This window comes from Apteryx mantelli, chromosome 2 (genome assembly GCF_036417845.1).
Source record: "Apteryx mantelli isolate bAptMan1 chromosome 2, bAptMan1.hap1, whole genome shotgun sequence".
Taxonomy (NCBI): domain Eukaryota; kingdom Metazoa; phylum Chordata; class Aves; order Apterygiformes; family Apterygidae; genus Apteryx; species Apteryx mantelli.
Window position 1 is genome coordinate 94,627,120 of NC_089979.1, and position 26,776 is coordinate 94,653,895.

At 37.4% G+C, this 26,776-nt stretch overlaps 1 protein-coding gene across 3 annotated transcripts in view; it reads right to left on the minus strand.

The window, feature by feature from the left end:
* The window catches only part of TEX10 (testis expressed 10), a 63,896-nt gene that overhangs the window by 2,871 nt on the left and 34,249 nt on the right, over nt 1-26,776 (minus strand). For all 3 annotated transcript variants that reach the window (XM_067291093.1, XM_067291092.1, XM_013957725.2), the window contains 3 exons: nt 17,226-17,314; nt 15,871-16,004; nt 3,630-3,710 (listed from right to left, as the gene is read on the minus strand). In XM_067291093.1, coding sequence (XP_067147194.1) covers nt 3,630-3,710; nt 15,871-16,004; nt 17,226-17,314 — 304 coding nt within the window. The remainder of the gene's footprint in view (nt 1-3,629; nt 3,711-15,870; nt 16,005-17,225; nt 17,315-26,776) is intronic.

The following is a 26,776-nucleotide window of genomic DNA, read 5'->3' on the forward strand; positions in this document are numbered from 1 at the left end:
ACTTTTTACAGTATTTTTTGCTTGTATACAAGCATGTCTAGAGCAGTATTTCTCTCTTACTAGAAATATTACTTTGTTTCTGCTGTAGTCAATAACATGCTCCTGCATTTTTAGAAATCCCCATTTTCCTTAGAAAGTGACACCCATATCAATAGAAGGGGGGAAAACACACATTATATCCCTGTGAAACAAGGCCTGCCTCATCCCTTTTATTACATTTTGCAGACATGTGCAAACAAAGTATAGGTGAAGTTGATCAGCAACCCAAAGTGCTTAGCGGTACGCCTCTTCCTTGATTAGTATAAATGAAGAGATGGTCTTGTGCCTTTCTCAATAAAATGAGGAAGTCTTATTTTTCTCCACTTGAAAATCCCAAATCCAAAAGTCTGGAATTTACAGCCACTTCCTTCCCTATGAAAGACCAGGATAAAAATTTAAGGACTCCATCCCTTCTTAAAATTCCTACAGCACACAGGCCTTTCAGAACTCAACTGTTTATGTGCGATGTTACAAGCTAGGAAAAGAGGACAAAATCTAGAATCAATTCAAGCGCACAGATTTAGGGTATTTTCTGAGCAATGCAACTCTTTTTTGACATTAAAAAAAAAAAAAAAGACCACCCAGATTATCATGCAGAAGTTTTAAAAAGTTACTCCGGTTCCTAAACCACTGAATTTCAAATAAAAAGTGATAAAACAGGCAGCTAACAGCAGCTGTAGCAAGATAAGAAACCAACATCTTCATTCTATCCCCTCTAAATATGCATCACTCATCTCAAATGTATCCAAAAAGAACACAATGCTTTGAGTCAGTGCTTTGAAACATGTTAGTCACGCACAAGAACCACATTTCAGACAGAACAGGTCTTTTCTTTTCATGGGACAGAGCAGCCCTTCCATGTCTTGAAGCAGCACTGCAGCAGTCAGTGAAGTAGAAGGAAACTCAGATTTATTCTCCAGAAAGAAAAGCATCTGCTGGATAGTCAACAGGGCTAGTCTTAGAAATTCAACATGCTTGACAGGAATGAGAGAATTATGAGCTGAGTTAAATTAAAGCTAATGGAACATATGCTGGATCACCTGGGGTGATCTTCCAAGTTGTTAAAATTAGAGTATCATCTTGTGTCAGAATTTTGTAGGCACAATAAGTAAAATAATTTGAAAAAAGGTCTTTTTTTGGATAGAGGTGGTGAATTAAAAAACAATTTAATATTTGAAATGCTACTCATAACTATGCTAGATCTTTGTCCTGCTATATTATTAATATACTTATTATTATTATTAATATTATTAATATTGTAAAATCACACATTGCTAATGTGGCACCATTCATCTCAACAAAAAACTACTTTCAGGAATGTTAAAGAAGCCTAATTTGCTCTGCACCCCAAGTAGATTTTTTTTAAACTATCAAATACAGTTGGTTTGCTTAACAAGGTGGGCTGTTACTTACCAATTTTTAGAAAAACACAAATAAAGTAGAAGCTAACAAAATACAGTATATTCCATTGGTACAATTACTTGTGGGATGGTTAAAAAAAGAACAATGAAAGGCTTAAACTTCTTTATATTTCCAATAAAAACATCAGAATATCATCTGATGGAACATTAGTAGATTAACGATTACTCCAAAAAGAAGGAACTAAGGGAGTGAAACCAAACCCACATCACCTGGACTTGAAGAGAAAGTGCTCTCATAATCAAGTTCTACAGAAAAATCAGAAAGCATTACAAAAGACACTACACAGAAATTTTTATTTCCTTTAGGTTTCTAGGCTGTTGAAACAAACAGCAGAATCCTCCAAAAGGTAAAGGTAAAAAGAGCCCTCACAAAATCAAGATATGAAGAACAAATTCAGCCCTAGAAACAAGTATACTGAAGTAGGAAAAAAAGAACAATGAGGACACATTGAATTGGTCTCCTGATCAGTCTAGTGTACGATTTCCCACTATTTGGTGAGAACTGATCATCCTGCAGAAGATGGTGGTCTACTACAGAGACTGGTGCAGCCTGTGAGAGGCAGTCCAAGTGGGTTAAAGCAACACCCTTCTGGGCAAAGTCCAGAGCTCTTTACACTTTATCACTACCCCAGTTGACACACACTTGATTGAGCCAACAAACAAGGGAAACTGGTGGTTGGAGGAATGACACTTACTGTGCCAAGTCAGTCATATAAAATGACAGTTTTAAGACCCCAAGGTTTGGCATGAGGCGTCAGGAACATGAGTGTGCCCTAGAACAGACATCTCCCTAGAATGGGTGTGACAGTGCCCAAGGTCTTTGGATGGAGGCCACAGGTGCATGTGGAACTCTGCTGGAAGACAAAAGGAAGCCTAGTCACCTTGTGGCACTCCACTGCCAAAACAGGAGTATTGACAAGGCAAAGAGCACAACAAATTCTCATCCCAAGCTGACCTCACACCAGCTAGTTGCAGAGTTTGGGGTTTTGCAGATGACATTCCTGTGTGACGAAGATGGACTGTAACTGTCACAAGACCTTGCTGCATTCCAGACAAGGAGGCACCAAATAACAATTTACTAAATTAATAATGATGATCTTGACCAACCACAAATAGGAAATAATGAGTGAGCTAGATGGATAGCTGTATATAAAGAAGCACCCTGAAGATTGAATTAGCCCGTCTCTTAACACCGATGCCAGTCACCAAAACTGGAAGATGCTATGAATACAGGCATTTCAGTTTATGCAAATCCAGTAGATAAGACAGCTCAAACAAGTTTCAGTACAGGATGTTGCCCACACATGGCCTTCCTTCCCTGTTAAGTGATTCAGCAACTGTCATCAGCATATTAATTAGTCTACTGCCCCAAGATCTTTAACTATAAAAACCCACTACCAGAAATGCAAATATCACTTAACATTTTGCTTTCAAAGGCCCATGGATTAGAAAACACAAGCTGATTCTAGAAGCAGCAATTTAACTGAAACCTCTACCTCAAAAAACACCAAAACACAACCCCAACTTCCCCCAAAACCTCCCCCAACCCCCCCCAAACCCACAAAAAACAAAAACAAAAAAAAAAACACCCAAAAAACAGAATACAGTTACGGATGAGCCATTTCGTATGGAAGCTTTGGACTAGGAATTTTTAGGAAGGCCTCAATTGTGAATACTTAATAGATCACAGAACTGTTTCAATAACAGGACATACAAGTCCTTCCTCTTAGCAACAAGTATCAAAGATAGCCAACCTTCAAACTCTGCCCGAGAACTCTATTACCCAGTACCGGCTTTGGCATCACTATCCTGAGATTATGGAGCATTAGGATTTGAAAGAGAAGAAAGACTGTAAAACTCATTTATAGTTGCTAGTTGTTCTTTTAAGAAAAGAAAAGTTTTCATTTATGACTGTCCTCGTTTGAGAACAATCTGAAGTGTTTAGAAATCAGAGGAGAAAAAATATATATATTTAGTATCCAAACAGATGTTTGGATACTAAAAAAGTCAGATATTTTTCAAACTCCACTAATTGTGTTTAAAATTTTTGCAAATGCTGAAATTATACATAGAACATATGAAATATACGGAAGAAATGGTTTTGAGGGTTAAACAGACTATTACAAAATTCAACATGAGCAAGTTAACATAGAAAACAATCTTACTTACCAAATATTTACAGATGCCAGTCTGGAGAATGTCAAAACACTGACTTTGTGAAGGTATAGTGGACAAGCTGTGACAGATCATCTGTTTTAATAAAATAAAATTATATTAAGTACTCTAAATGCAACCAAACATCCCCTGTATATTCATACTTTATTGACAGACCTAAATATAAAGTATTATGGCAACATAGCAGTTTTGCCTCTAAAAGTGTTGATTCTTTTCAGGGTATAGTAACAACACTGTCAACGTAAATTGTTCAGTGTTTAAAGAAATGCAGACCCATACCATTAGTTTTGTTGTTAGTGGTTTTCTTCCAGGGAGGGAGGGAGGGAGGGAGAGAGGAGCTTCACAGGTCCAGAATGATATCAAATGCTATCAGTTCACAGGAACTCTTAGCAAAGCTACTTAATGCAAGCCCACAGATATGGGGTAGTGTCTTATTTCTTTTCTCATCCCTACTGTGTTTTTATTAACAAACTGTATATTAAGAACTGTCAGGTAAAGAGATGGACAGGAACCAATGAAATGCTATATGGTCCAGTATAGGATAAAGAAACCAGAGCTCTATCTGCTAGTAACCCATACTGCAATCCTGGGCAGATCACTTTGTTTCTCTTCTCCCTCCCACCTATTGTATTAATTTGCTAACCATTCAGAGCTGGGATCACCTCTCTATGTACACTGCTTATCACACAGCAGTGTAAAATGAAGCCTCTAGAAGGCAATGTGAACAGCATTATTAGAATGATTAGCATTATTACAACATTAGCCATAGAAAATTTCTGCTAACTACATGGAAGATCAAGAAACCAATACACGGGGAAAGAAAATCTGTGTTTGTCCTTAAGGAAATCAGAAAGTGAATTAACAAGATCAAAACTTTGAGGGATGCATGAATTCAAGTCCCCAAGTTGTACCAATACCTTGCTGATTGTAGAAAGAACTAAAGAAAGCTTTTACAGAATGGTTTGAATTGAGTGATAAAATTTTGTGATATTGTCATGGCTTTGAAGTGTCAGCTGATTCAGGGCAGGTCAGGACACCTAAGCAAGAAAGGATGATTAAAACAGAAATCATCATCCACATTGTATCAAAAATAATAGCTTATAAATGTTTCCAGCTGAAGACAGACCCCAAAGAAAATTCAGGAAAAGAACCTTCAAATCAAAGTTCTGTAGTATTATAATTCAACCCAAAGTAACATGGACAAGACAGTGTTGGTTTAATTATCAACAGAAATGGAGAGGCAGGATCATTTGTGGAGATCTTAAAAAAAAAAAAAAAAAAAAAAAAAAAAAAAAAAAGTCCAGCCTTTTTCAAAGTTACACCTCATACATGATTTCAACCCACCTTAAACTGACCAAATACAGGAGAATTCTTAAAGACATCTTCTTGATAGAACATAACATTCAAAGGCTACCAGAACACTGCTAATGTGTAATTGTTTAAGTATGTGGTGTGCCTAGTAGGACTCTGCTCAGGAGACAGTTTTGTAGATACTCTTGTACTGAATACCCATAATATGTTTTTATTTAATAATAAACTATCATTATATTGTGCACTACATCCTAGACATGGTAGCATTTTTGTACACTGCATTTGGAAATCATAAAATATGAAGTACTCTGGAATATTCCCAAGAAAGGCAATAAAAACATTCAGATATTAGCAATGTCAAAGAATGAAATAAAGTTGAGAAAGAGGTTACACAGTTGGGGATTGTCAAGGACAAACTTTAATGCCAATCTTACCTAGTATTTTAATGAGTAACACTTACACCAAAGGTAAAGCTACACTGATGAAACATGTTGGCTGAGACCTCAAAGTTGAGAGGCACTGCCAAGACAGGAGGATTGGATTAACCTATAGAAAGGATCATGAGTCTGATGATGAAAGTAACAGATACAGGAAAAACTCAATGAAACAAAATGAAACAAAAATGCAAGGTTATGCACTTGGAGACCAATAATTCTGTATGCAGCTAGGAATTCAAACAGTTGAAAATGAGGAGAACATTCTGTGCATAACAACTGATCACAAGATGGCCATGATACAACCATGAAACAGGCAAATGCCATTATCAGATGCAAAAGTAAATCACAACAGAAGTAGACGAGTTCGGTACTACTCCGTAAGATCCTAAAATAATCACTTCTGCAATACTGTGCAAAACAGGAGTAACTCATTTTCAAGAAAGATAAATTCAAACTGAAACAGGCATAGAAAAACTACACAAAGAATAGAGATCCTATCTTACAGGTTTAAAAGGAAAGGTCTTCACCTGTTTAGGCTGACAAAACTATAGCTGAAAAGGGATATTATTGTTACTTACAATTATGACAGAGGCAAAAACTGATGCAGGAAAATAAGTATTTAAGCTAACCAAACAACAACAAGGTAACAATAATGACCACAGCTAGCTAGGAATATAGTTGGGATGGAAACTAGGAAGGAAGATTCTGAAAGGTTAAGGGGAAATGCAGGCATAAAAAACAAACTTCACTGTTGCTCTTAAGACAGAACTCAGCAAGTTCCTGAAAGGAGTATGCTATGTGCTTGAGACAAATGGCACTAGATGTAACAAGGTAGGGAGATCATTTTTGTTTTTATATACACCTGCCCGAGGTCAGCAAATTACAGACATAGGAGGCAAGTCAGTCAGACCCACCTAACAAACCTTACTCCACATCTTCAACTGTGTGTTGAAGACAGCTATTAATAGTTAACCCTTAGGACTGTGTCCCTAGAATAGCCCTACCAATCCATAAAAGCTCTCCCTTATGAAATATTCTTGGAACTTGTCATTAAACAGGTACAATTCATTGGCAATCAGATTTTTCCAGCACTGACAAGGAAAACAGGTACCACAGCATTGAACAGTGGCTTGCTTACTTAAAAGGGTTATGGCAGTATGTGAAATGTTTGGAAAGTTATTTTTTCATCCTCTTAAATATTTCTGACCCTCAAAATAGAATAAACATTCTATACATTCAATTCTACTTTCATAGTATTAAGTGGGAGTGGTAATCCTTTTCTCTTCTATAAATTAAATCCCATTTGAAATGGCTTCCATAGCAACTATCTGTTATAAAGAGTTAAACTTAAACATAAATTAGACATGGAAATGAAAAGCAAAGAAAACTTGATTATCACAAAAATTAGTATTTTTCCTGACAACTTATTTTCCTTAGGCAAGGGTTTGCACGATGTTTAATTTCCATGATATGATGTCACAGCTGATTCATTATTTTACATTTGATTAGCATTTATCACATTTTTGGCACATTCATAAATTGGTTTTGGACTAAAGCCAGAGTGATTTTGTTTCACAGTATTACTGAAGTGAATGGGCAGAGAATGAGCATCTCAAATCTTAATTTTTATGTCTTCTTGAGACAAGCATCTTATGACAGGTTTGGTTTAAGGTGTGGTGGTTTTTTTTTTTTTTAATTTTATTTGAATGCCCACTTCAGTAAATTAAGCCAAAACTAAAAAAAAAGGATACTCTTACATACGGGGATTAACTGTTACCATTATGCAGCAAATACTACAGGCTTCATAATTCATTGGCAATTTTTCAGACCAAACCTTACCGATCAGGCGATCCCAACTACCTATCACATAATGAGCCCCATAATTAAAACAGCATGTTCCTTACAGGTGCTTCAGGCAATCATTGCTACACAAACCTCCTTGCCTGCTGTACTAAGATGGAAGCCAACACTAGCCAGATAAAACAAAAGCAAAGCAGGAAAGGCAGCCCAGGAGCACTTCCTGCTTTCTGGAGATCCTAATGCCAAGGAGTGGATCGTGATTTTGACAGGAAGGTAGCTGTCTAAAAGCCAAAGGTAAGTGTGGATACTAAGGTAAGCGCATACAGGAAAGGAACATTTGGCCCCAACACTGAAACACTTTCTCAGAAAGTTAGTGTTGCTTATTTCAATTGTCCCTACCCTGTTAATCAGTTTTTGGAAGATGGGACAAGTCACATGCTATTTTATTCAAATCTTCAGCTGGATGAGTAAATGCATTTTTGCTGCCACTGAGTCTAACTGACTCTTAATCCAATTTGAAACAGGCTTTTTGCAACTCTAACATACAATCAGAGGAATCCATCAGTTTATATTGCCCATCTGTAAAATGCTCTCAACTCCAAAAGACAAAGTTAAGAGGAACAGAGGACTCCCAATCTCAATCTGAGATCTTATGGCAAAAGGAATGCTGACAAATGATGAAGCAAGAGGAAAGTTTTATTCATACATTTAACTGTTCCCACTCCCCAAATCACTCAACACTTCCCATAATAAAACGTGATAGATTCCTGACTCAAAAAGCCTATCACCATCTTACTCAAGGGAAATACTTTATCAGCAACTCTTCAGTGAAAATCTGCATATTATTTCAAGCTTAATCATGCTGTGAAGTATTCTTTTTCAAAAAAAGCAAGTATTCAGCTTGCTCTGAAGACACACATGCGTGAGCACAGAGAGGAACCAAGCAAGCAGAAAAATAATGGATCAAATATCTTGGCTAGCCACAATGAAAAGCCAGACCAAAGACAGTTTAGACCAGCAGACCACTTACCAACATGCATAAGAGAACCTAAAGAAAGGAGAGAAGTGATTTCATTTTAGAAGATAGTTGGCAAACACCAGACACTATATCCTAATGTGAGCTTTAAAGTATACTTTTCAATTCACAGCAACATCTGTATCAAACATTGGTAACTAAACTGAAACAGGCTGTTCTGTAGTCAATTCCCAAGACTCTGTGAAATGACTGTTTCAAGCAGGACTCTATCCAGTATAAAATGTTACTGCAGAGTGTATAGAAAACAAGAAGTTTTCAGGTGATGGAGCAGGCAATGAAGCTTGCCATCTAAAGCTTGGCCACCATCCCCTGGAGCACCTTAGCTTATCAGACAGTGTACTCTCCCGACAGGTGCTGCTTCTCCTGAAGTAAATTGATTTGACAGGGCAATATTAACAGTGCCGTGACTTGCTGAGAAAGCTGCGTACAACAAGAGATCTTTGTTCTTCTGCCTTGGCTAAGCTCACAAGGGTGGATGTGAAAGGTCTAATTCAGTGACTCCAGGGGAAGAAGAAAAAACCCCACACTTACAATCTCAGTAAAATAAAAGCTAGATTAAAAGAAAAAAAAGGCCAAAAATGAAGGAATACAGTCTGCACAAGAACATTACATAGAAGGGCAACAGGAGAAAAGAAAACCTTGTGAGGCTAAATTTACATTCAGGGTGACAGAACAGAAAGGCAGAAGCTTGTTTAAGAATTACAAATACTTAAGTAAATACGTACATTATGTTCTACATCTTGACACAGTACTTGTTTCCAAAGATTGAGAGTGATTATGAAACACAGTTAATATCCAACTGCTAGCTCAGAAACAGAGTAACTGCAGTATAGAAACTTATCTTGCATTTGAACTGCAGTAACTGCCTATATGCAGACTCCTAGGCTGTGGCAAGCAGTCTGAAGCAACTTAGTTAAACCTGTATCAAGTCTGCTAAGCAAGGTGGTTATCTCTATTTGCCATTAGCTACAAATACACAGGTGACAATCGTCATCGCTCGCCTACTATGCAACAATTTGATCATGTGCTTAAATCTGGAGACCAGGAAGATTTGGTATAGGGAGGCAAAGAACTACTGGCTAGAGACAATCATACTGTCTTGCTAAATGACATGCATGTCTGGAATTACTTCTTTCTTTTGTGACAAAAGCAGGTTTTACACTCAAGAGCTGATGCTCTCCTCCTGGAGATAAAGCCATACCTGAAAAACAGCGCAGTTCCAGTTTTTTTTTTTTCAGAGCCATTTTATTAACAGAATTTGAGAAAGAACAACACAAAACAGCTTCACTATGCAGAGAGCTTTTGTTTCATCCTCTTGCAGCCACTAAATGCCTTCTCTCAGCTCCGCAGCTTTCTCCCAGCTATAACATGTCACCACAACCGTTTCCTCCCCCTTGAGGATGTCTACCTGTCAGACCATATGCATGATGGTCAAAACAAACTTCTGATTTTCAAGTTTCCAAATTCACCTGTCCAGTCACGCAGCCAAAAAGAGCTTGTGTTCCCCTGAAAACCGTACATGATTAAGAAGCTAGCTCTTGTCCCACAAACCATACCTTTCTGCAGAAATTCAGTTCTGTTATTGCCAAACAATGTTAATTTATTGTACACATTCCACATTAACTACATGTATGAGATGCTCTTCATGCACAGGAACTAGAGAGATGTTAATTCACATGTTAACTGCATGCAACAGCATATCAGCTCCCAGCTCTAAAATGGCCCAAGATACAGGAATGCAAGAAGTACAGAGTAACAGGTACAACTGAGTGCTGGCCCTAAGAGTCAGGGTTTTTTTGTTTTGCTTTTGAAGTTTTATACCTTGATAAGAAAATCATGGAAGAAATCTAAAAAGTTAACTTCTTGTTTCAGTGAGCTTTTTTCATTTAGGGATACATTATAATTTCTCCTATAATTTCTCCTCTGTTTTGTTTCTTTGGCACTAAATATTTTTTAAGTAAAAACATCGTTTTCATTTATGAACTTAAAATTGTGTATGATGTGGTTTTACAAAACAGTAACGAGCTTGCATAGAATCTTTTCTTCTCCCTCAAGGAGGCTAAGAATTATAGTGTATTTCTAATCAAAAAGGGCTACTATCTACCCTCAGTTGTTTTCCCAATGTAACTAACTTTGAAATCTCAATAAAGACCACAAACTGAAATCTTACAGGAACTTCAGCCCCAGATCTTTGTCTTAGGGTTTTTTGGAATGTTAGTATCTGCTTAAAGTTAAGCCTACAGCACTGTAACACCATTTTTACTTTCCCAAGAGCAGCATCCTCACAGAACTTTAATTTATATGCATTGGCTTACTATCTTTATTGATTTCCCCTAATTTTTGTTAGCATGCCAGTGCAGATATAGCTATCACAATTCTTTTTTAATAATTCACTAATGTGTCAAAAATGGAAAAGTTTATATTGCACACATCCAAAGATTTTTTAATTCAACTTCGTTTTTAATAGCAACTGACCTTCCCTTGTGTTTAATCTTAAACACTTGAGTATTTTATTTCTTCAAGTCAGCTATGTGCTGAATACAATTCTGGAATCTAGACTTTAAGCAGAATTTTAGAACAGTAAACAGCTTCCCCTTCCCCCTCCAAAATATTTAAATGTCACAAACATCAAACATTATAACAACAGAAATTATCACGTATACACTGTTACCTTGTTAAACTGCTCATTTCTGTTGGTGCTATTTCATTTGATACTGGTAGGTCAATTCAATTATAGGGGAGTGAACAATATTACTGACAAACACTATAGGCACAGTTAAAATGAACAAAAACTGAAGCTTCTTCCTTTAGGCTGCAATAATTTATTCTGGAGTCCCATCTATTTAAGCTGCAGGGATACGATTTTAAATAATTAGCTTTAATAAGGCAGAAGTCATTTTAAGTATAAGTTGCTCCAGAAAACAAACCAAGGCTTCTGCATTTACATTCAAATCTCTTTCAGACAATTTACATTCAAATCTCTTTCAGACAAATGTATAAAAACTAACCTCTACAGTTACACAAAATGGCATTTAGAGGGACACTTCTTAAACATTGGTCCATAAGAGAAAGAGTATATATATTATTTAAAAGCTTCCATTAAAAATAACATGGCTTTGGATTTCCAGTATCCCAATAACCATTCTCTCTAGACAAAAGAGTTATGAAGCATAACCATCTCAAAATGATTATGTCTTAAAACATTTAAAAGCATTAATTAAAAGTGCATTTGTTTGGTCTTTTCACTGCTTATTCTTAACCACATGCAACCGAGTGCAATGGTTATAACACACACAAAGTTCAGACTGCCAGCTGACAAAGCCTTAAATTAACCTTATTTATAACCTAAATTAGCCTTAAATTGTATTAAATACTTACCATTCATTGTACAAGCTAGCAACAGAAAGTTGGGACTGCTTGCCACTGGATTTGAAAACGGCAAGCAACAAAACCAACAAACCATGGCTTCCTACAAATTCACACCTGGGAACCTTAATTCCCTTTCCATTTCCTCACCACAGTAACCCCAGCTGTTACTGCCTCACAAGCCCTGTGATACCCTGCAGGTCAAAAGACAAGACCTGCTGAGGCTAGTCCAGAGCGACGCACATGCGGACTGCCCAGCTGGCTGCTGCCAAAACAGAATGCAAAAACTGAGTTCTAAATTGCTTTGCACTAATCTAGATCCTCTTCTCTTCCAGCTGCTTATTTTCACATAACTTACAGGAAACTAATATTTGAAAGTCTATTCTTTTCGTAGATCTAGCCAAAAACTAGCCAACAGTTTAGACAAAACAAGTGGCAGAACAGAAGGATGAGGAGGATGGAGGGACTAATAAAAAGACTAAAAAAAAAGTCTGATCACTAAAGGAAATCAGACTGCCAAATTATAAGTTCATCAGTTTCTAATTAATTTCACTCATAACGAAATATTTTTCCTCTATGAGAAATCCCTGACTTACAGTTACACAACAACCAGAACTCTTATTTAGAAGCAATTCTCAAAATAAAATACAGGCCTGAATGCTGCCTGGCCTGCAGCCAATGGAGGGCTCTATTCACTTAGTAGATATTTGTAGTAATTTAAAGTATCTTACTCAATATTACAGTATCACCATGAAGTTGCTGCTCAAATGAGCATATCTTTTATCCAGCAAAAGAAAGCACAAAAGGTTCAGCATTCAAAAGCCTCTCTTCTCAATTTCACCAAAAGCCAAGCATGACCAATTAAAACTGAATTTATTATTTCCTGTAGTACTTATTTAAAAATAATTTTCTGTCATTTGCTAAAAATTGATTCAGAAATGGTGTCACTGAAAGGAAATTGGAGTTCAGATATTTCACGAAACAGACTTCCTCATTAGACCTTTCCTTCCCGTGATGCAAAGTCTCCCATCTTGCTTAAACATTATTGCATACCATAGTATTCATCTGGCCCTAGTACACAGGAAGATACCAAGCACCTTAGTAACCCCATGCTTGTCTTAGAGAATGAGACGTAAGGAGAATGAGGCACACTATAACCAGAACATGAAGAGGTATTTCTCATTGATATTTTTATTTTCTGACTGAGAATTTGAATACTGATGATTACTGGATATTTTTCTCCCAGCAAAAGAGCAAAAACCTTCCATAGAAAACAGAAGTTTTAATGGAAAATTTCCCAGTCTTCTACCAACATTTTTAAGCAGCTTTAGTGTCACCATCTCTCCCACTATAGAAGTATCTCTTTCAAGTAGATGTGGAAACTGTTCCACATTAGAGTAACTGAATTTGACAGACATCCACCTGTAGAACAACAGCATCTAGTCCTTGAACTGCTATGCCCACTTTGAAGAAAGCATTCTCCAAACCTACCTCCCCTGTCCCCTCCCATCCCAGGAAAAAAAGACCACCCGAACCCTAGCACCCAATCCTAATGCACTTAGTACCTTCATATCACATTGTCTTCCAAGAGATCCTAAAAGCTCTTCATGATTTGCCAAGTCTTTTTTGTCCCCAAAGGCTGTAGCTCTGGGTTTTGGGGGTTTTTTTGTTGTTTTATTCTGAGGAGAGTAGCTTGGTCAATACCAGATGGAAACTACTTTTTCCTACAAAAAGCATTCCTGTGTAACTTTTGGCAAATCTTAAGGAACTGAAAGGTTCTTTCCAAGGCGCCTTTTTTTCAAAAAAATTGTTTCAGCCTCCAAATCTCAGTGTTTTTCCTGGACTGCAGTCCCCAGAACACCATGTTTCTGAATTGAGCATGAAGTAGAATTTAAGGGTCAACATGTTTGAAGCTAGAGAACCGTACTCAACAAGGAACACCGCCAAGGAAAAGAGAGAAACCCCTAAAACTTACTGAATACCACACTGTACATTTAAACACAATATACACAGTTAAACACAGAGAGAAAAGTCATCCAAAAGACTAACACACTTGAAATATATTTTTTTAAATCTAACTTCAGCACAGTTTTATTTATGTATAATTTATCATACCTATGATTGCCTCTGAAGCCAAGAAACTCACAGTCAAGTGAAAAAAGAATGAAATCTTATGATTTATAAAAGGAAGAGTTTGCATTAAAACTGATCTTTTCTCCCAGAAAAAATAATGAAACTTGGGACACAGATTTTCTCAGAGACCATTATTACTAATGGGAATAGAGTCATATCAGAGGCAAGAGGAAAGGATATCTCAGTTTTTTTCTCTGGTAGGAAAGTAAGCTACTGACAAGGTGTCCCTACTTTTCTGTTTGCAAATTCTGTGGAAAAGAAGCCGGGGGGAAGGGGAGAAGGAGAAGGGGGAACAGACAACCACCCCACCCTCCAAACAGCACTGCAATATTACCAGTCCTTCTGGCAAGCATTTAACTTAACTCTTTTCACACAAATTTTTCATGCATGGGGATTTTTGTTCCTATTCTCTCTCAATTTAGTCCCCAGAAGAGACTTCAGGCTGATACATAACTGGGTAAAAAACGCAATGCTCCTTAGGGTGTCCAAGTCCTCTTCCATGAGCAGTCAAGAATATCTAACTCTGCTGAATGACTGCTATCCACTTCTGAGAACCTGAGAAAGCCCCTTGGATCTTTCGCAAGAAAAGGTACTCAACGAAAGCATATCTTGCATTTTATGTGAATAATGACTCTCCTCGATGGCACTAAAGCACTGAAAACATTGTGTTAGAAGTAACTCAGACCAGCAAGCAGGAACTAAAGGCACAAGCAAGCTATCTGTAATCAAACTATTCCAGCATCTGTAAGTTGAAGTATTTCCATTCATCCATAAGTGACTATTTCCATTGTGTGATTTCTCAAGCAACTTCGATAGATTTGTGGAAGAGAAGCAAAAAGAATAAAGAAAGATGTGACACATGGCGTGGCATTTTCAAAAGCAAGTAAAGTCCCTGGGAATATAAATCCTGCAGATGTTTTTATGGGATTATGCTAATTCTGAGAAACTTTTGCAAGTCACCCCTCTGGTCAATTCACAGAGGAAGAGTCCTGCATTTTCTACAGGGGAGGGGAAGAGAACGTGCTAGTTTTTCAACACTGGAGAAAGAAGTATTTTGGTGAGAAAACTAGTCATCATTGCCCAGAGGGGACAGAAAGTGAGGAAGGCAAAAAAAAAAAAAAAAAAAAAAAAAAATAGCCAAAAGGCTTGCTGCTCCTCAGGCCACCTGACTGAAGGCAGGACATCTAAGGATATGTGCAAGTCATGGAACCAAATGACAAGTCTGCTTAAAATAATTTTATATAGATAATAAAATACATGCAACATATGCCACAGACTATCAGCACTTTTGGTAGATTTGGTAGAATATCACTTAAACTTGAATTATAAATTAAGAGAAAAATTTATTATGCTGTTTTCTTAAATCAAAAAGACTGCCACGAAAGCCCAAAATAAACCTTACAGCTAAACTACTGTTGCACTCTTCCCACTGTATTCATAACAGATACTATGAATACTTTCAAATTGACATACATCATTAAAATGAGATTTCACACCTTAAAATAAAGTGGTTTCTGGTGGGATAAGCAATAAAAAGTTGAGCCACAATGAAGACTACTATTCACTAGTTCTGATACAAATCTGATGGCCTCACATTCCTTTAGAACCAACAATAAAATTAAGCTTTCAATTCTTATGATCTTATAAGCAGGCACTGAATTCACAGTGAAGTTGTTAATCCCAGTAAATGTTGATTGAATAAGCGTACAAAGTTATTCTGAATAAGCAGCAATGCCAGCTTAATATTACTTACAAGTAAAATTCCTCTTTTAATGTGCTTTTCAATTAACAGTGGAATTTACTCCCAAAGAAAACTGTCCATAATTAGTATTTTTGCAACTGATTATTTTTTGAAAGCCAAAATGTATTGCTAGTCTTAATTTTACTATTAGGATTTTTCCACAAAAGCTTCTACCCATTCTTTCCAGAAGTATAATTTTGCATATTACCTGCGTGAACATTTGCCTTTTAAAGCAGCTTCCTTCAAAATATTACCCAATGACTGTAGAAGAATGTTAGCAGTTTAACAGCCATAATATTTTTCACTTTATTTCAAGTCATGACAGAACTTTAGAAATATGCAGAAAAGGAAAAGAGATGGAAAACATTCCAAGTTTGTATGCTGTTGTTAGAAATAGTGTTGATGTATTACCTCTGTCACAGCCCAGTGGTGTAAAAACTGGTCAAGATCAGTTAGGTAAAGACGGACAGGTGAAAGCTGTGTCTGGCTAATGTGTGGCTTTCCTCTAATGCCCTGAAGACTAGTCAACTCCTCTCTTGAAAACCCTAGAGAAAAAGAAGCAGTAAAACAGTATCACAAAACAAGCCAAGCGCTATTCTACTTTATTAGCTTCCTTGAGAAAAAAAGTCTTTTAACTGTGTCCACATAACATTTTTTGTTAGAGGAACTTGCTTGATATTTTAAATCAAGTATATGAGAATAAGAGTTCTGATTTCCAAAGAAAACAAAGATATTATTTAAAAATCAAATCAAACTATACTGTGGTATAAAAGAGAGCAAGAGGCCTGCATTATACTGCTATTTTCACAGTATTTATCATTAAAAAAATAAAAAAGAAAAAGCAAAACCAGATATAATGCAAAACAGAATTTACTACATATTCACTTCAACTCAGTAACTTTCTAATATAACTACAGGATTTAAAAAAAACAAACACACACACGAATCTGGCTAATTATTTCTAGCCAAATATTAGATGATTTAGTAAAACAGGACTACTGCTCCAAACCACATTAAAAGTCACTTAGTTTTTGCTGTCATTCCCTGAGCTACCAATACAGCTGCCTCTTCACTGTTTTAGGGAAAAAAAAAAAAAAAAGAAAGGTTACTTTTGAAAGCAAAGTAGCTGAACATTACAAATGATTCTAAGGTGACAAAGACAAGACACTTTCTTTACCACAAGACAAGCTACTGAAAAGACATTTCCTAGTAATGTTATATCATTATAACCACCATAATTTTCCATAGTTGTATCACCACAGGAATACTACTCCGAGTAAGAATTTAGCAGCAGAAATAATTCTGTTCACATGAGGACCCTGGGCAGCTCACTTTAATGTATATTCATTACTTTAATTTGATGGAATGTTTTCAATACTGTAAGTATGTCCACAGGAAATCCAACAGGCACTCATTTATATTGTTACAAACCACTATAAGACTTTTTTTTCCCCCAAATTTAAATAAAACTTGCTCAAGTCATGCTAAGTTTAGATTTTCCTCTTATTTTCCAAAGAAATTTGCTACACATCAAGAAAGAGCATGCAAATATGCAGCCCAAACGGCAATTCAAAGTGTAAAAACAGGGTGTTAAAAAAATCAGATCAACAGTGAAAAGGATATCTCTTAACAAAAACATGTAATAAAATTAGAACTACTTTTAGGAAGTACTTGCTACACTGTTTAGCCTAAATTAAATCCAGCAATTATCTATCAAAACAGATTTCCTTTTGTTAATTCTAAATTATGACATTCACAAGGATTACCTATAAGGGTTGAAAACAAGAAGCTGAAATAGTCCACATCATTCACTGAATTATCCTGCACTTGGCACTTCCAGCCTGCAAAGGATGATCTACATAAAACCAATAGCAGACAGGTTATTAAAAACAATATAATTAAGAATTCACAACTTACATATACTTACAATCAATTAGCATGACTAAATTTTTAATTTTAGCACTCCTGTTTCCAACTGCTGTTGCTAAAGTAGCACTTTTAATAGCTTCAAAACAGTACTTGCTCTTTTTAAGACAATATTGAACTTCGTGCCCCCACATGGGGTTAGGTTGTTATGTAGATTAAGTTACTGAGATACCAGTATTTATGAAAATGTGCTATAACCCTTAATATGGCGATGACATCCATCACAAAAAATAAATTAGTTTTTATTTCCTTTAATTGGTAAAAGTCATTAGATTATAAAGTTGAGCTGTATTTTTCATTGTATCCAGTCTAATTTTGATATAGCTGTTTACATTAACAATAGGTTCCATTTAAAAGTATTTTCACTGCCTACTTCAGAATAGCTAAGGCTATCAAACACAAAATTCAATTTAAACTTGCTTTGAAATTTTAAATGTATAAGGCAATATTATGCAAAGACAGCAGCAAAACAATTAAGGCTGTTTGATACTTCCCCTTTTAGGGGTAACCTGTGAGGAGCGGCATGCCAAACCATATTTTTGTTTCTCAAATTAGAAGGCATACATTCTTGTAGAAATTTAGTGCAAACTGAGACACCACTTATGACCTAACTAACCGGCAGCGTCCTGCATGTGCAGCAGTGCTGGCTTTCTCTTGGTTCTATAGTCATTCACAGACAAGATGCTGGAGATGAGAGCAAGTGAATCTTACACATGCTTTTTTCAAAATGCTGCAGCTCAGCCCTAAATCATATTATGCAAAATGCACATTATTCAAATTTACTTACATGCTGCTTTTGGCACTTCTGCTGTAGGCTACAGATCTTTGATGCAAGAACTTGCTTCCTGTTCTTAGTCTTGCTAAATTTCTATGCTTTTGAATGTAGTTTTCTAAGCCAACTAGCTGCTTTGGGATCACTTTTTCCCCCTCCCCTCTAATTTCTCGCCCCTAAGAGCCAAAATGGTTTTGTCCTTGGGTAATAAAATTCTAGAAAACTTGTTTTGCAGAGATTTTTCATAGCCCCATGTTTTGGGAGCAAAATCATCAAATTTGGAATAACTTTGGGCTAGATATGTATTTTTTGCCACCCCATGAAAATCCGTCCACAAAGTTTCAGCATCCACAAAGATGACAATTGGAATATGGCTATGTCTGGAGCTCCTCAGAGAAAATGGGAAGGCTTTTAAATTAAAGAAAATTCAGGCTTTAATCAGACCATCACCTAGGATAATTATTTCTTGAAAAAAAATTAAAAAGCACAAGTAGGTCAGAGAGAACAGAAGTTAAAAAAGCTTATTAACTAAAGTTTCCATTGTACACTGGATCTTTAAAGGCAAATCTTTGTTTCCAAGTTTATTTCAGGCAACCTAGTGACTTTGCACTGCTGGCAGCTCCACACAGTCCCTTCTAGCTCCTGGGAAAATTTCTGTCCTCCTTTGAGGCCTGGCTGGCTGCTTCCTTTTCTTAAGGTGTAGTCTCTTGGTCTCTCCACATTAATATAGACTCTCAAGGCCAAGCTGCACTTCACTAGGCTGCCAGCCCCAAGTTCTCCGGAAACAAACCCCTTGACCATGGCCAGCAGTGTCCACAAGAGAAGAAGCAATTTCCCCCTCCTTCCAAGGAGGGCCCAGTCATCTTAAAGCAACAAAGAAAAAACCAAGAATGGAACATAACTGGCAAGATTCATTACAGCATCCAAGAGATTTCACACATACTCACTCAACAAAAACAGCAAGCAGTCCTGCAATCCATTTCCCCCCAGATTCTACATAAGGTAAATATTCACACTAGAATTGAATCTAGATACCAGGAGAGTAGAGTATATTCCATTCAGAATGGGGGAAGAAGCTGCCTGAATCAGATGCAGAGGGAACATCAGCCAGACCCTGAGGTCACTCATTGAGCCAACACAGCAAGACTGTATTTGGGAACCTGAAGAGAGATTCAGGAGAATATAGGACTTACTGGAAAAGAAAACTGTGGTGGAATCACTGAGCAAAATGGTGGGAATGCAAGAGGTTGGAAGAGATGGATCAGATGTCAAGCTGCAAAGGGAGTCAGAGAAAGGTGACAACAAAGACTTTTGGGCAGAAGGACAGAAAAAGGAGAGATATGACGAGAAACCTGAGTTCAGGGAAAAATCTGAGGCTGTGCACACAAAGGTAAGGACTGATGACAAGACTAGTACTGATGACAAAAGAACAGGGGCAAGGGATTAATCAGATTAAAAAAACCTGAAGGTGGGGTGGAATACAAAGGGCTAATCAGGCAAAACAACTTGAAGAATAAAGACCAAGGCTAGCCAAGCGGGAATGAAGAGAAGTGGGATAAAACTCTTTTACATCGTAGCATGAGGAATGCTTTCTTGTTACTAATACAATCATCTTTGAAAGAAGAGACAAAGGACATCATGGTGTCTGGATGGGACCTTCCCCAATCATCTTGTTTAGGCAGATAGAGAATGGCTGCAAATTAACTTCCTCCAGTTCCAAGTTTTTTGTGAGCATGGCCAGTACTATGCCAAAACATTTACCAATAACATGAGGCATTTTCTTTAAATAGATCATCATCTATATGAAAATACACCAGACTACAAGTTGAAAGCTACAAACCAATCTGGACTTCAGAGGCAAACACAGACAGAGTTGAACACTATTAATCTGACCCAGAGAAGGAAAAGTGTGAAGGATAAAAAGTTATGCTGAATGAGTAAAGTTCTAGGCAATGACCTTCAGGTCCCATCTCTGCCTAAGCTCAAGTAGAACATATCTAAAAGATGCGAAAGGAGCTTCTGAAAGTAATATTCCCTAACCTATAGTCTTGTTTGTCTTGTCAAAACCTCTGACAAACTCTAGGAATGGGGCATGCCGCTAATTAAAAAGGATAATGCCCTGCTGTATCTTAGACCTTCCTAGATACTACTCTGTGAAACTTTAAAAGTGTAACAGGTTCTCCAAGTACAGAAAAGGTTCCAGCAATCAAAATGCAAGCCCACAATTCCAGCTTTTTTGGAATGTCTAGTAATAAGCACACAGTGAAATATGATAGCTACATAGCTAGCCAGGTTTCAAGACATTTCTCATGATCATTATGGCAACCCTGTCCTTCCTTCCAATCAGGTTGCAGAGATGTCACATCAGAAATGAAATTTTTTGATTTTGTCAGTGACTGTTACATGGAGCAGCTGGTTAGCAAGCCGACAAGAGAAAAGGTAATCCTTGATTTGGGACAGAATAATGCACATAATCTAGTATAAAATTTCAGTGGAAATTCTGTGACAATGAATAAATACTTAGCTTCAAATTCTCTAGAGGAGCAAAAAAAGACAAAACATCTTACAGCTGTGCTAAGCTACAATGAGGGGAAGTACATAAAAGTGAGGAAAAGCTCATTAAATAGAAGTAACTAAAAAGCTGTAAGTATTGGCAGCATGGAGACTACTAGAAGGTACCATATTGGAAGTGTACTGCCAGTGCATACCATATATTAGGAAAGGCGTGAGAGCATATAAAATGAAACTGTCATGACTACAAAGCATGCTTCAGTTTCTGGCATAAGCTGCATCCCAAAGAAGAAAAACATAAGAACAAAAAACTATGGCAGATTAAATAAAATATAATCAAGTAGGCAGAAGGAAAAAAAAAAAAACAGAGTTTGAACAGCAACTAATTAAAGGAATCAAAGGTAGTACTACATCCTTCTCCCAGAACATCAGTAGCAAAGATCCTGCTACAGAGTACGTAAGGAAGCATACTGAGAGTGCTACGGCACTGCTAAATGAATGCTAGCTTTCCCTGATCACTGTAGAAGAAACCGGGCAGACTCCCATCTCAGAATGATTCTTTTGGGGACTCATCAGAAGACCTGCTGGAACTTAAAGAAGCTGTAAAACACATTATGGAACCAAATAAAACAGAAGGAAGTTACCAGGACAAGATAGCGTTCACCATCCAAGGGAGCTCCCCTGGCACCTACCAAGGGAAGAGGGGCAAATATGATACCAAATTAAAAAAAAGTTCCATGGAGAAGCTGGGAACTACAGGTCAGTAAGACTCACATCCACATACCAAGCAAATTTGTGAAATCTGTAGTGAATGACAGAACAAGCAGACATCTAGACAAATACAGAAAAAGCAATATGATTGTAAAAGGAAGTGTGACCTTACAAAACTCTTGACACTATTAGAAGGGATCAAGAAGCATGTACATAGGTTTTTAAGGAAACTAAGCAGCTTTGCCTAAAATAATTGGCATGGATAAATAACTGGCTGAAAATAGGAAACAGGATAGGAATAAATGGCAGTTCTCACAAGAGGGAGATCACAAAACAAAAAACATCGCTATGGCATTGTATAAATGAGTCGCACACATTGTGAGTATGGTACGGAGTTCTGTTTCCTCTCAGCTCAAAGACAGTATTAGAACTAGAAAACATGCACAGGAGGGCATCAGGAATGATCAGAGATATGGAACAGCATCCAGGCCAGGCCAGGACTGCATACACTAGGACTCTTCAGCCTGAAAAAGAGGCAATGGATGTACACAAAATCAGAGAGGCTTGAAGAAAGCAGACAGGGACTGAGGGCTCACTCTTCCAATAAAGGAAGTAGGATGAGGCCTTAATCTTCTATTAGCATAGTTAAGACAAAAATCCCATGAATGGTGAGGGTTTCTCCCTCACCTCTCATTCTGCTAGTTAACACTAGCACTGCAACTGTTTAGAAGAGAGTAAAAGACTGAAATGACCATAGCAGCTGCGGAGCAATACGGTTTCCAGCATCTTTAAGAGTTCCTAAATGGTTCATAATGAAATCCTAAAGTTAACAGGTACTATGATTCATCTCTTCTTTGCCTCAGTTCTTATCTGTAAGTTGGGAAAAATATCACCTCATCATCTTCTACAGCAGTAAAAATAGTTAAGCACAACAGAAAACCCCAGGGGAGGCAGAAAACAGTGTTTTCCAAGTGGTGTATGGACATAAAACAAACAAACCACAGAGCTTTCTACTGAAACAAAAGGGACAAAACATAGCATTACGTAAATACTCATGCAGTGAGCATCATGCATTCAACACACTATAGCATGGAAAATAGCATGGGGTCATGTAATCAAAGACTAAGCCGGAATCTCACAAATAAACCATAACAAATTAATACTGAGACCAACATCTTTCTAATATTTCAAACATAAATAGAACAATATTGTGACAAAGGAAAAGTTTATTTAAATACAAATCTAACCAGTTATTAATGCCTCACTTACCTTAGAATCCAAGTGTCTATCATGTAGTTAAAGCTGCTGAATTTTAAGGTTCACGTTAAAGCAAACTGGACTTAAGATAAAGAACATTTAGAAGAAAAGAAATTTAATTTCCAGAACAGATGCTGATATACTATAAATGTATTATAAATTATTTCAAAGATTTTAATTATCCATGGTAGTGTTAATATATTAAACTAAGAACCATGTGCACTTTCAAAATATGTCTAAGACACTTATATATTAAATGTTGGACATTTAACTCACCCCTCCCCCATTTACAGATGGAAGAGAGGTTAAGCATGTTATAATTTTACCTTTTTTTTTTTTGAATACTTTTTCACTGACAATGGGAATCTATTATCAAATTGCATATGAGAGGGACCTCTCCAGTCAGCTAGTCCAAACCTACATTAGCTGATGAATTGTGTTATAATTTCTATAAGGTTACCTGTTCTCCATGAGAACATCTCTACTGAGTTTGAGGTTCCACCTTTACATAACCTGTTGCATACTCCAAATGGTATTAAAAGAAAGGCTGAATCTAATTAACTTAAAAATCACTTCTCTTCCCATTAGCATGGCAAATACTTCTAAATTGCAGCAATTGTGAAAAACATTCTTTTTATCACTTGCTGCAAACTTTTCTTTTGGATACAGACCTTGTCACTTTTATTCATGTTATTATTTTCAGGTTGGATTATACTATATGGTCGCAAATTAAAACAACTAGGAACCTGCAGTTTGTGCAAAAGTGGTTATTTCTCAGCTACAACCTATTACCTTTGCTTCCTGACTTAAACTAGACACCAATGGATTTCTGGTTGAGGTTTAAGGTGTTGGTTTTAACATAGGAAGTCATAAGGGGTCCTAGGGTATCTCAAAAGTCCCTGACAGAGAAGCTGATGAATCTTGCTGCAATGATTTTAAAAATCATCACCCTGCCATTTACTCTCCTGTAAAACACACCACTGAGAAACTAACCTGGACAGCAAGGTTTTTGATTTTTTGGTTCAGCAATAAAATTGAAAAAATGGTACTAAATCTCAAAAAAATGAGTATAGTTTTCAAATATTTTTAAATTAAAACAAGGAAAATAAAATGAAAAACTCACAGTTCTTCTAAGGCATTGATACCCAATTATTCATAAAGATTACAGAACTCGGGAAGTATAAGGTCAAGGATCTGGATTTTCTGCTCAAGGAAACTAAAATCCAATTTTTTCACCTCCCAGGAAAGTGCTTCAGCCACTATGACAGAGGATATTCTAGGGCAGAGTACTCCTGTAGTTAAATGTTTAGAAATATTTAAACATTTGCAAGAGAATAGCCTGAGAAACCAGGCATTCTAATGCTGTCGTAGGTGATCCCATTTTAAATCCACTTTATCTGCTGAACACAGATTCAAACCAAGGCCTCTCACGATTGTTTCTTTAATGCTGGGCTACAAAATCATTCTAAAAGGAGTTCCCCCTCTTTCTCCCATTGATACCCTTCTGTTTCACACAGGATAGGTAAGTATTCATAGGCACAGATACCTGTTGACTCACTCATTTCTCGAAAACAAAGCAACTGCATTTGAGGCCCACAGTCAGTGAAAATTTAATAATTAATATTAATATATTTACATTATTAAAAGTAAGCACCCCTTCTCAAAATAGTTAAACAACCAAGTCATTGTTTTAGGAAACAGGAAACCAACTCCCTTTTTTAGATGAAGTGAACCCATATTTGCTGTGTAAGTGCTTTAATCACTGCGCTACTACTAATAAATTGTCCTTTAAACTCATCAGCAGAAAACTTGCCAAAGATTCTGTGCAACCAATTGACAATCAGTGCACATGAGATGCACTCACACAAGATAAGGCCATAGAACAGAAGCGAAATGAATTCTAACCATCTCTGTTCACTGTAGAAGAAACCGGGCAGATCCCCATCTCGGAATGATTCTTTAGGGGACTCATCAGAAGACCTGTTGGAACTTAAAGAAGCTGTACAACACATTATGGAACCAAATAAAACAGAAGGAAATTACCAGGACAAGATAGCATTCACCACCCAAGGGAATTCCAAGGGAAAGCAAAGATGAACTGAACTGCTAGCAGCAGCAACTAACCTTCCATTGAGAACCCTCCCTAGTACTACCAAGGGGAGAGTAGCAAACATGCTGCCAAACATCTTTATTTTTCAAAAGTTCCATATAACTAAGGTATGTAAGTTTCATGTCTGCACTAGACAAATTAATACACACTAAATGATGGATAAAATTAGCTGGCGTGAATGTGTGTGACGTGCTCGGGAAAAGACGGTATGGTTTCTGAAAAAGGAACTTTGCCTTAGGTATGTCTTAGAAACCTTGTTAAGGGAAACATGCACATGAATACAGAAGACCCAGTGTATTTAGGAAAAAACAACTAAGAAAAAGAAGCCATAGTACAAGAAAGAAGGTCCTTGCATGAAGAGATAGTTGGCTTAAAAGTAGGAAACTGAGTAGGACTAATGGATCAGTTCATACAGTGGCAGACAGATATCACTGGATGTTCACGAGATTTGTGCTGGCACCTGTCTTGTTTAACCTATTCAGAAACAAAGCAGAAAAAGGGCTGTCAAAGTTTGCTGACAACATTCACATTATTCAGCACAGGAAAATCAAGGGACAACTGACAAACGGCTGCACAAGAATCAGAGGAGACTTGCTAACTGCATACATACATGCCAAATGACAGACAAATACAGACACGGCAAAGAACAATCCTCACTTCACATATAAAAAGACAGGCTCTCAGCTGATTACTACTGCTACTTAGGGCAAGACTGTGACGTTATGACAGGCAACGCCAGGAAGACATCAGCTCCATGATTGGAGCAGTTAGGGAAGCAACAGAGAACAAAATTGAGACTGCCATTCTGCCACTGGAGAAATCCAGGTGTCACCTGCACCTTGGAATCATGCAGGCAGCTCTGGTCCCCCACCTCAAAATGGTAAGGCAAGATGGGAAGAAGATCAGAGAAGATCAATGAGGATGATCAAAGAAATGGCACACTTTCCCTGCGTGGCTGTGTTTTTCTACAGAACCCAGAACTACAGATATGTACCACAATACCCCTTATCACTTGTGAATCAACCAGGTGCTGCATTGAGAAAAAGGTCTTTACCCATTTCTGTGGATGAATAAAGACAGGTTTCATCATTCTTGTGGTTTTCCTATTTTTATGATCTATGCATCTATAATTTCCTAATACAATGAGTTTAATGTCAGCCCAGAGAGTTTATCTATCAACACAACACCACTTAGCTACTGATTAATACCCATCAGGAGCAGCAGGCTTCCAGAGAGTTACTGGACCCTATTTCTCCACAGTTAAGAGGACTCCATTTCAATTCTGCAGCATGCCACTGCAGTGCTCTCTCTGAGCCCAGAAACACTGTTCTACCGAACAATTCCAGGACAATATCACACAGATTTCTTCTTTTCTAACCAGTTTCCTCATAGAATTGTTATCACAGAACCACAAAAGGGTTGAGGTTGGAAGGGACCTCTGGAGATCATCTTGTCCAACCCCCCTGCTCAAGCAAGTTGAGCCGGTTGCCCAGAACCCTGTCCAGACTGCTTCTGAATATCTCCAAGGATGGAGACTACGCAACATCGCTGGGCAACCTGTTCCAGTGCTCTGTCACTCTCACGATAAAGAAGTTTTTCCTCATGTTCAGATGGAACTTCCCGTGTTTCAGTTTGTGCCCCTTGCCTCTCGTCCTGTCACTGGGCACCACAGAAAAGAGTCTGGCCCCATCTCATATACACCCTCCCTTCAGATACTTATACATGTTGATAAGATTCCTCCCCACCTACCCAAGGCTTTTCTTCCCCAGGCTCAACAGTCCCAGCTCTCTCAGCCTTTTCTCACATGAGGGAAGTCTCGTATGAGCTCCAGCCCCTTCATCATCTTAGTAGCCCTTTGCTGGCCTCACTCCAGTAGCTCCATGTCTCTCTTGTATTGGGGAGCACAGCACTGAACACAGTACTTCAGATGTGGCCTCACCAGGGCCAACTGGCAGGGGAGGATTACCTCCCTTCACCTGCTGGCAATGCTCTTCTAATGCAAGCCAGGATACATTATTCACAATTTCAGA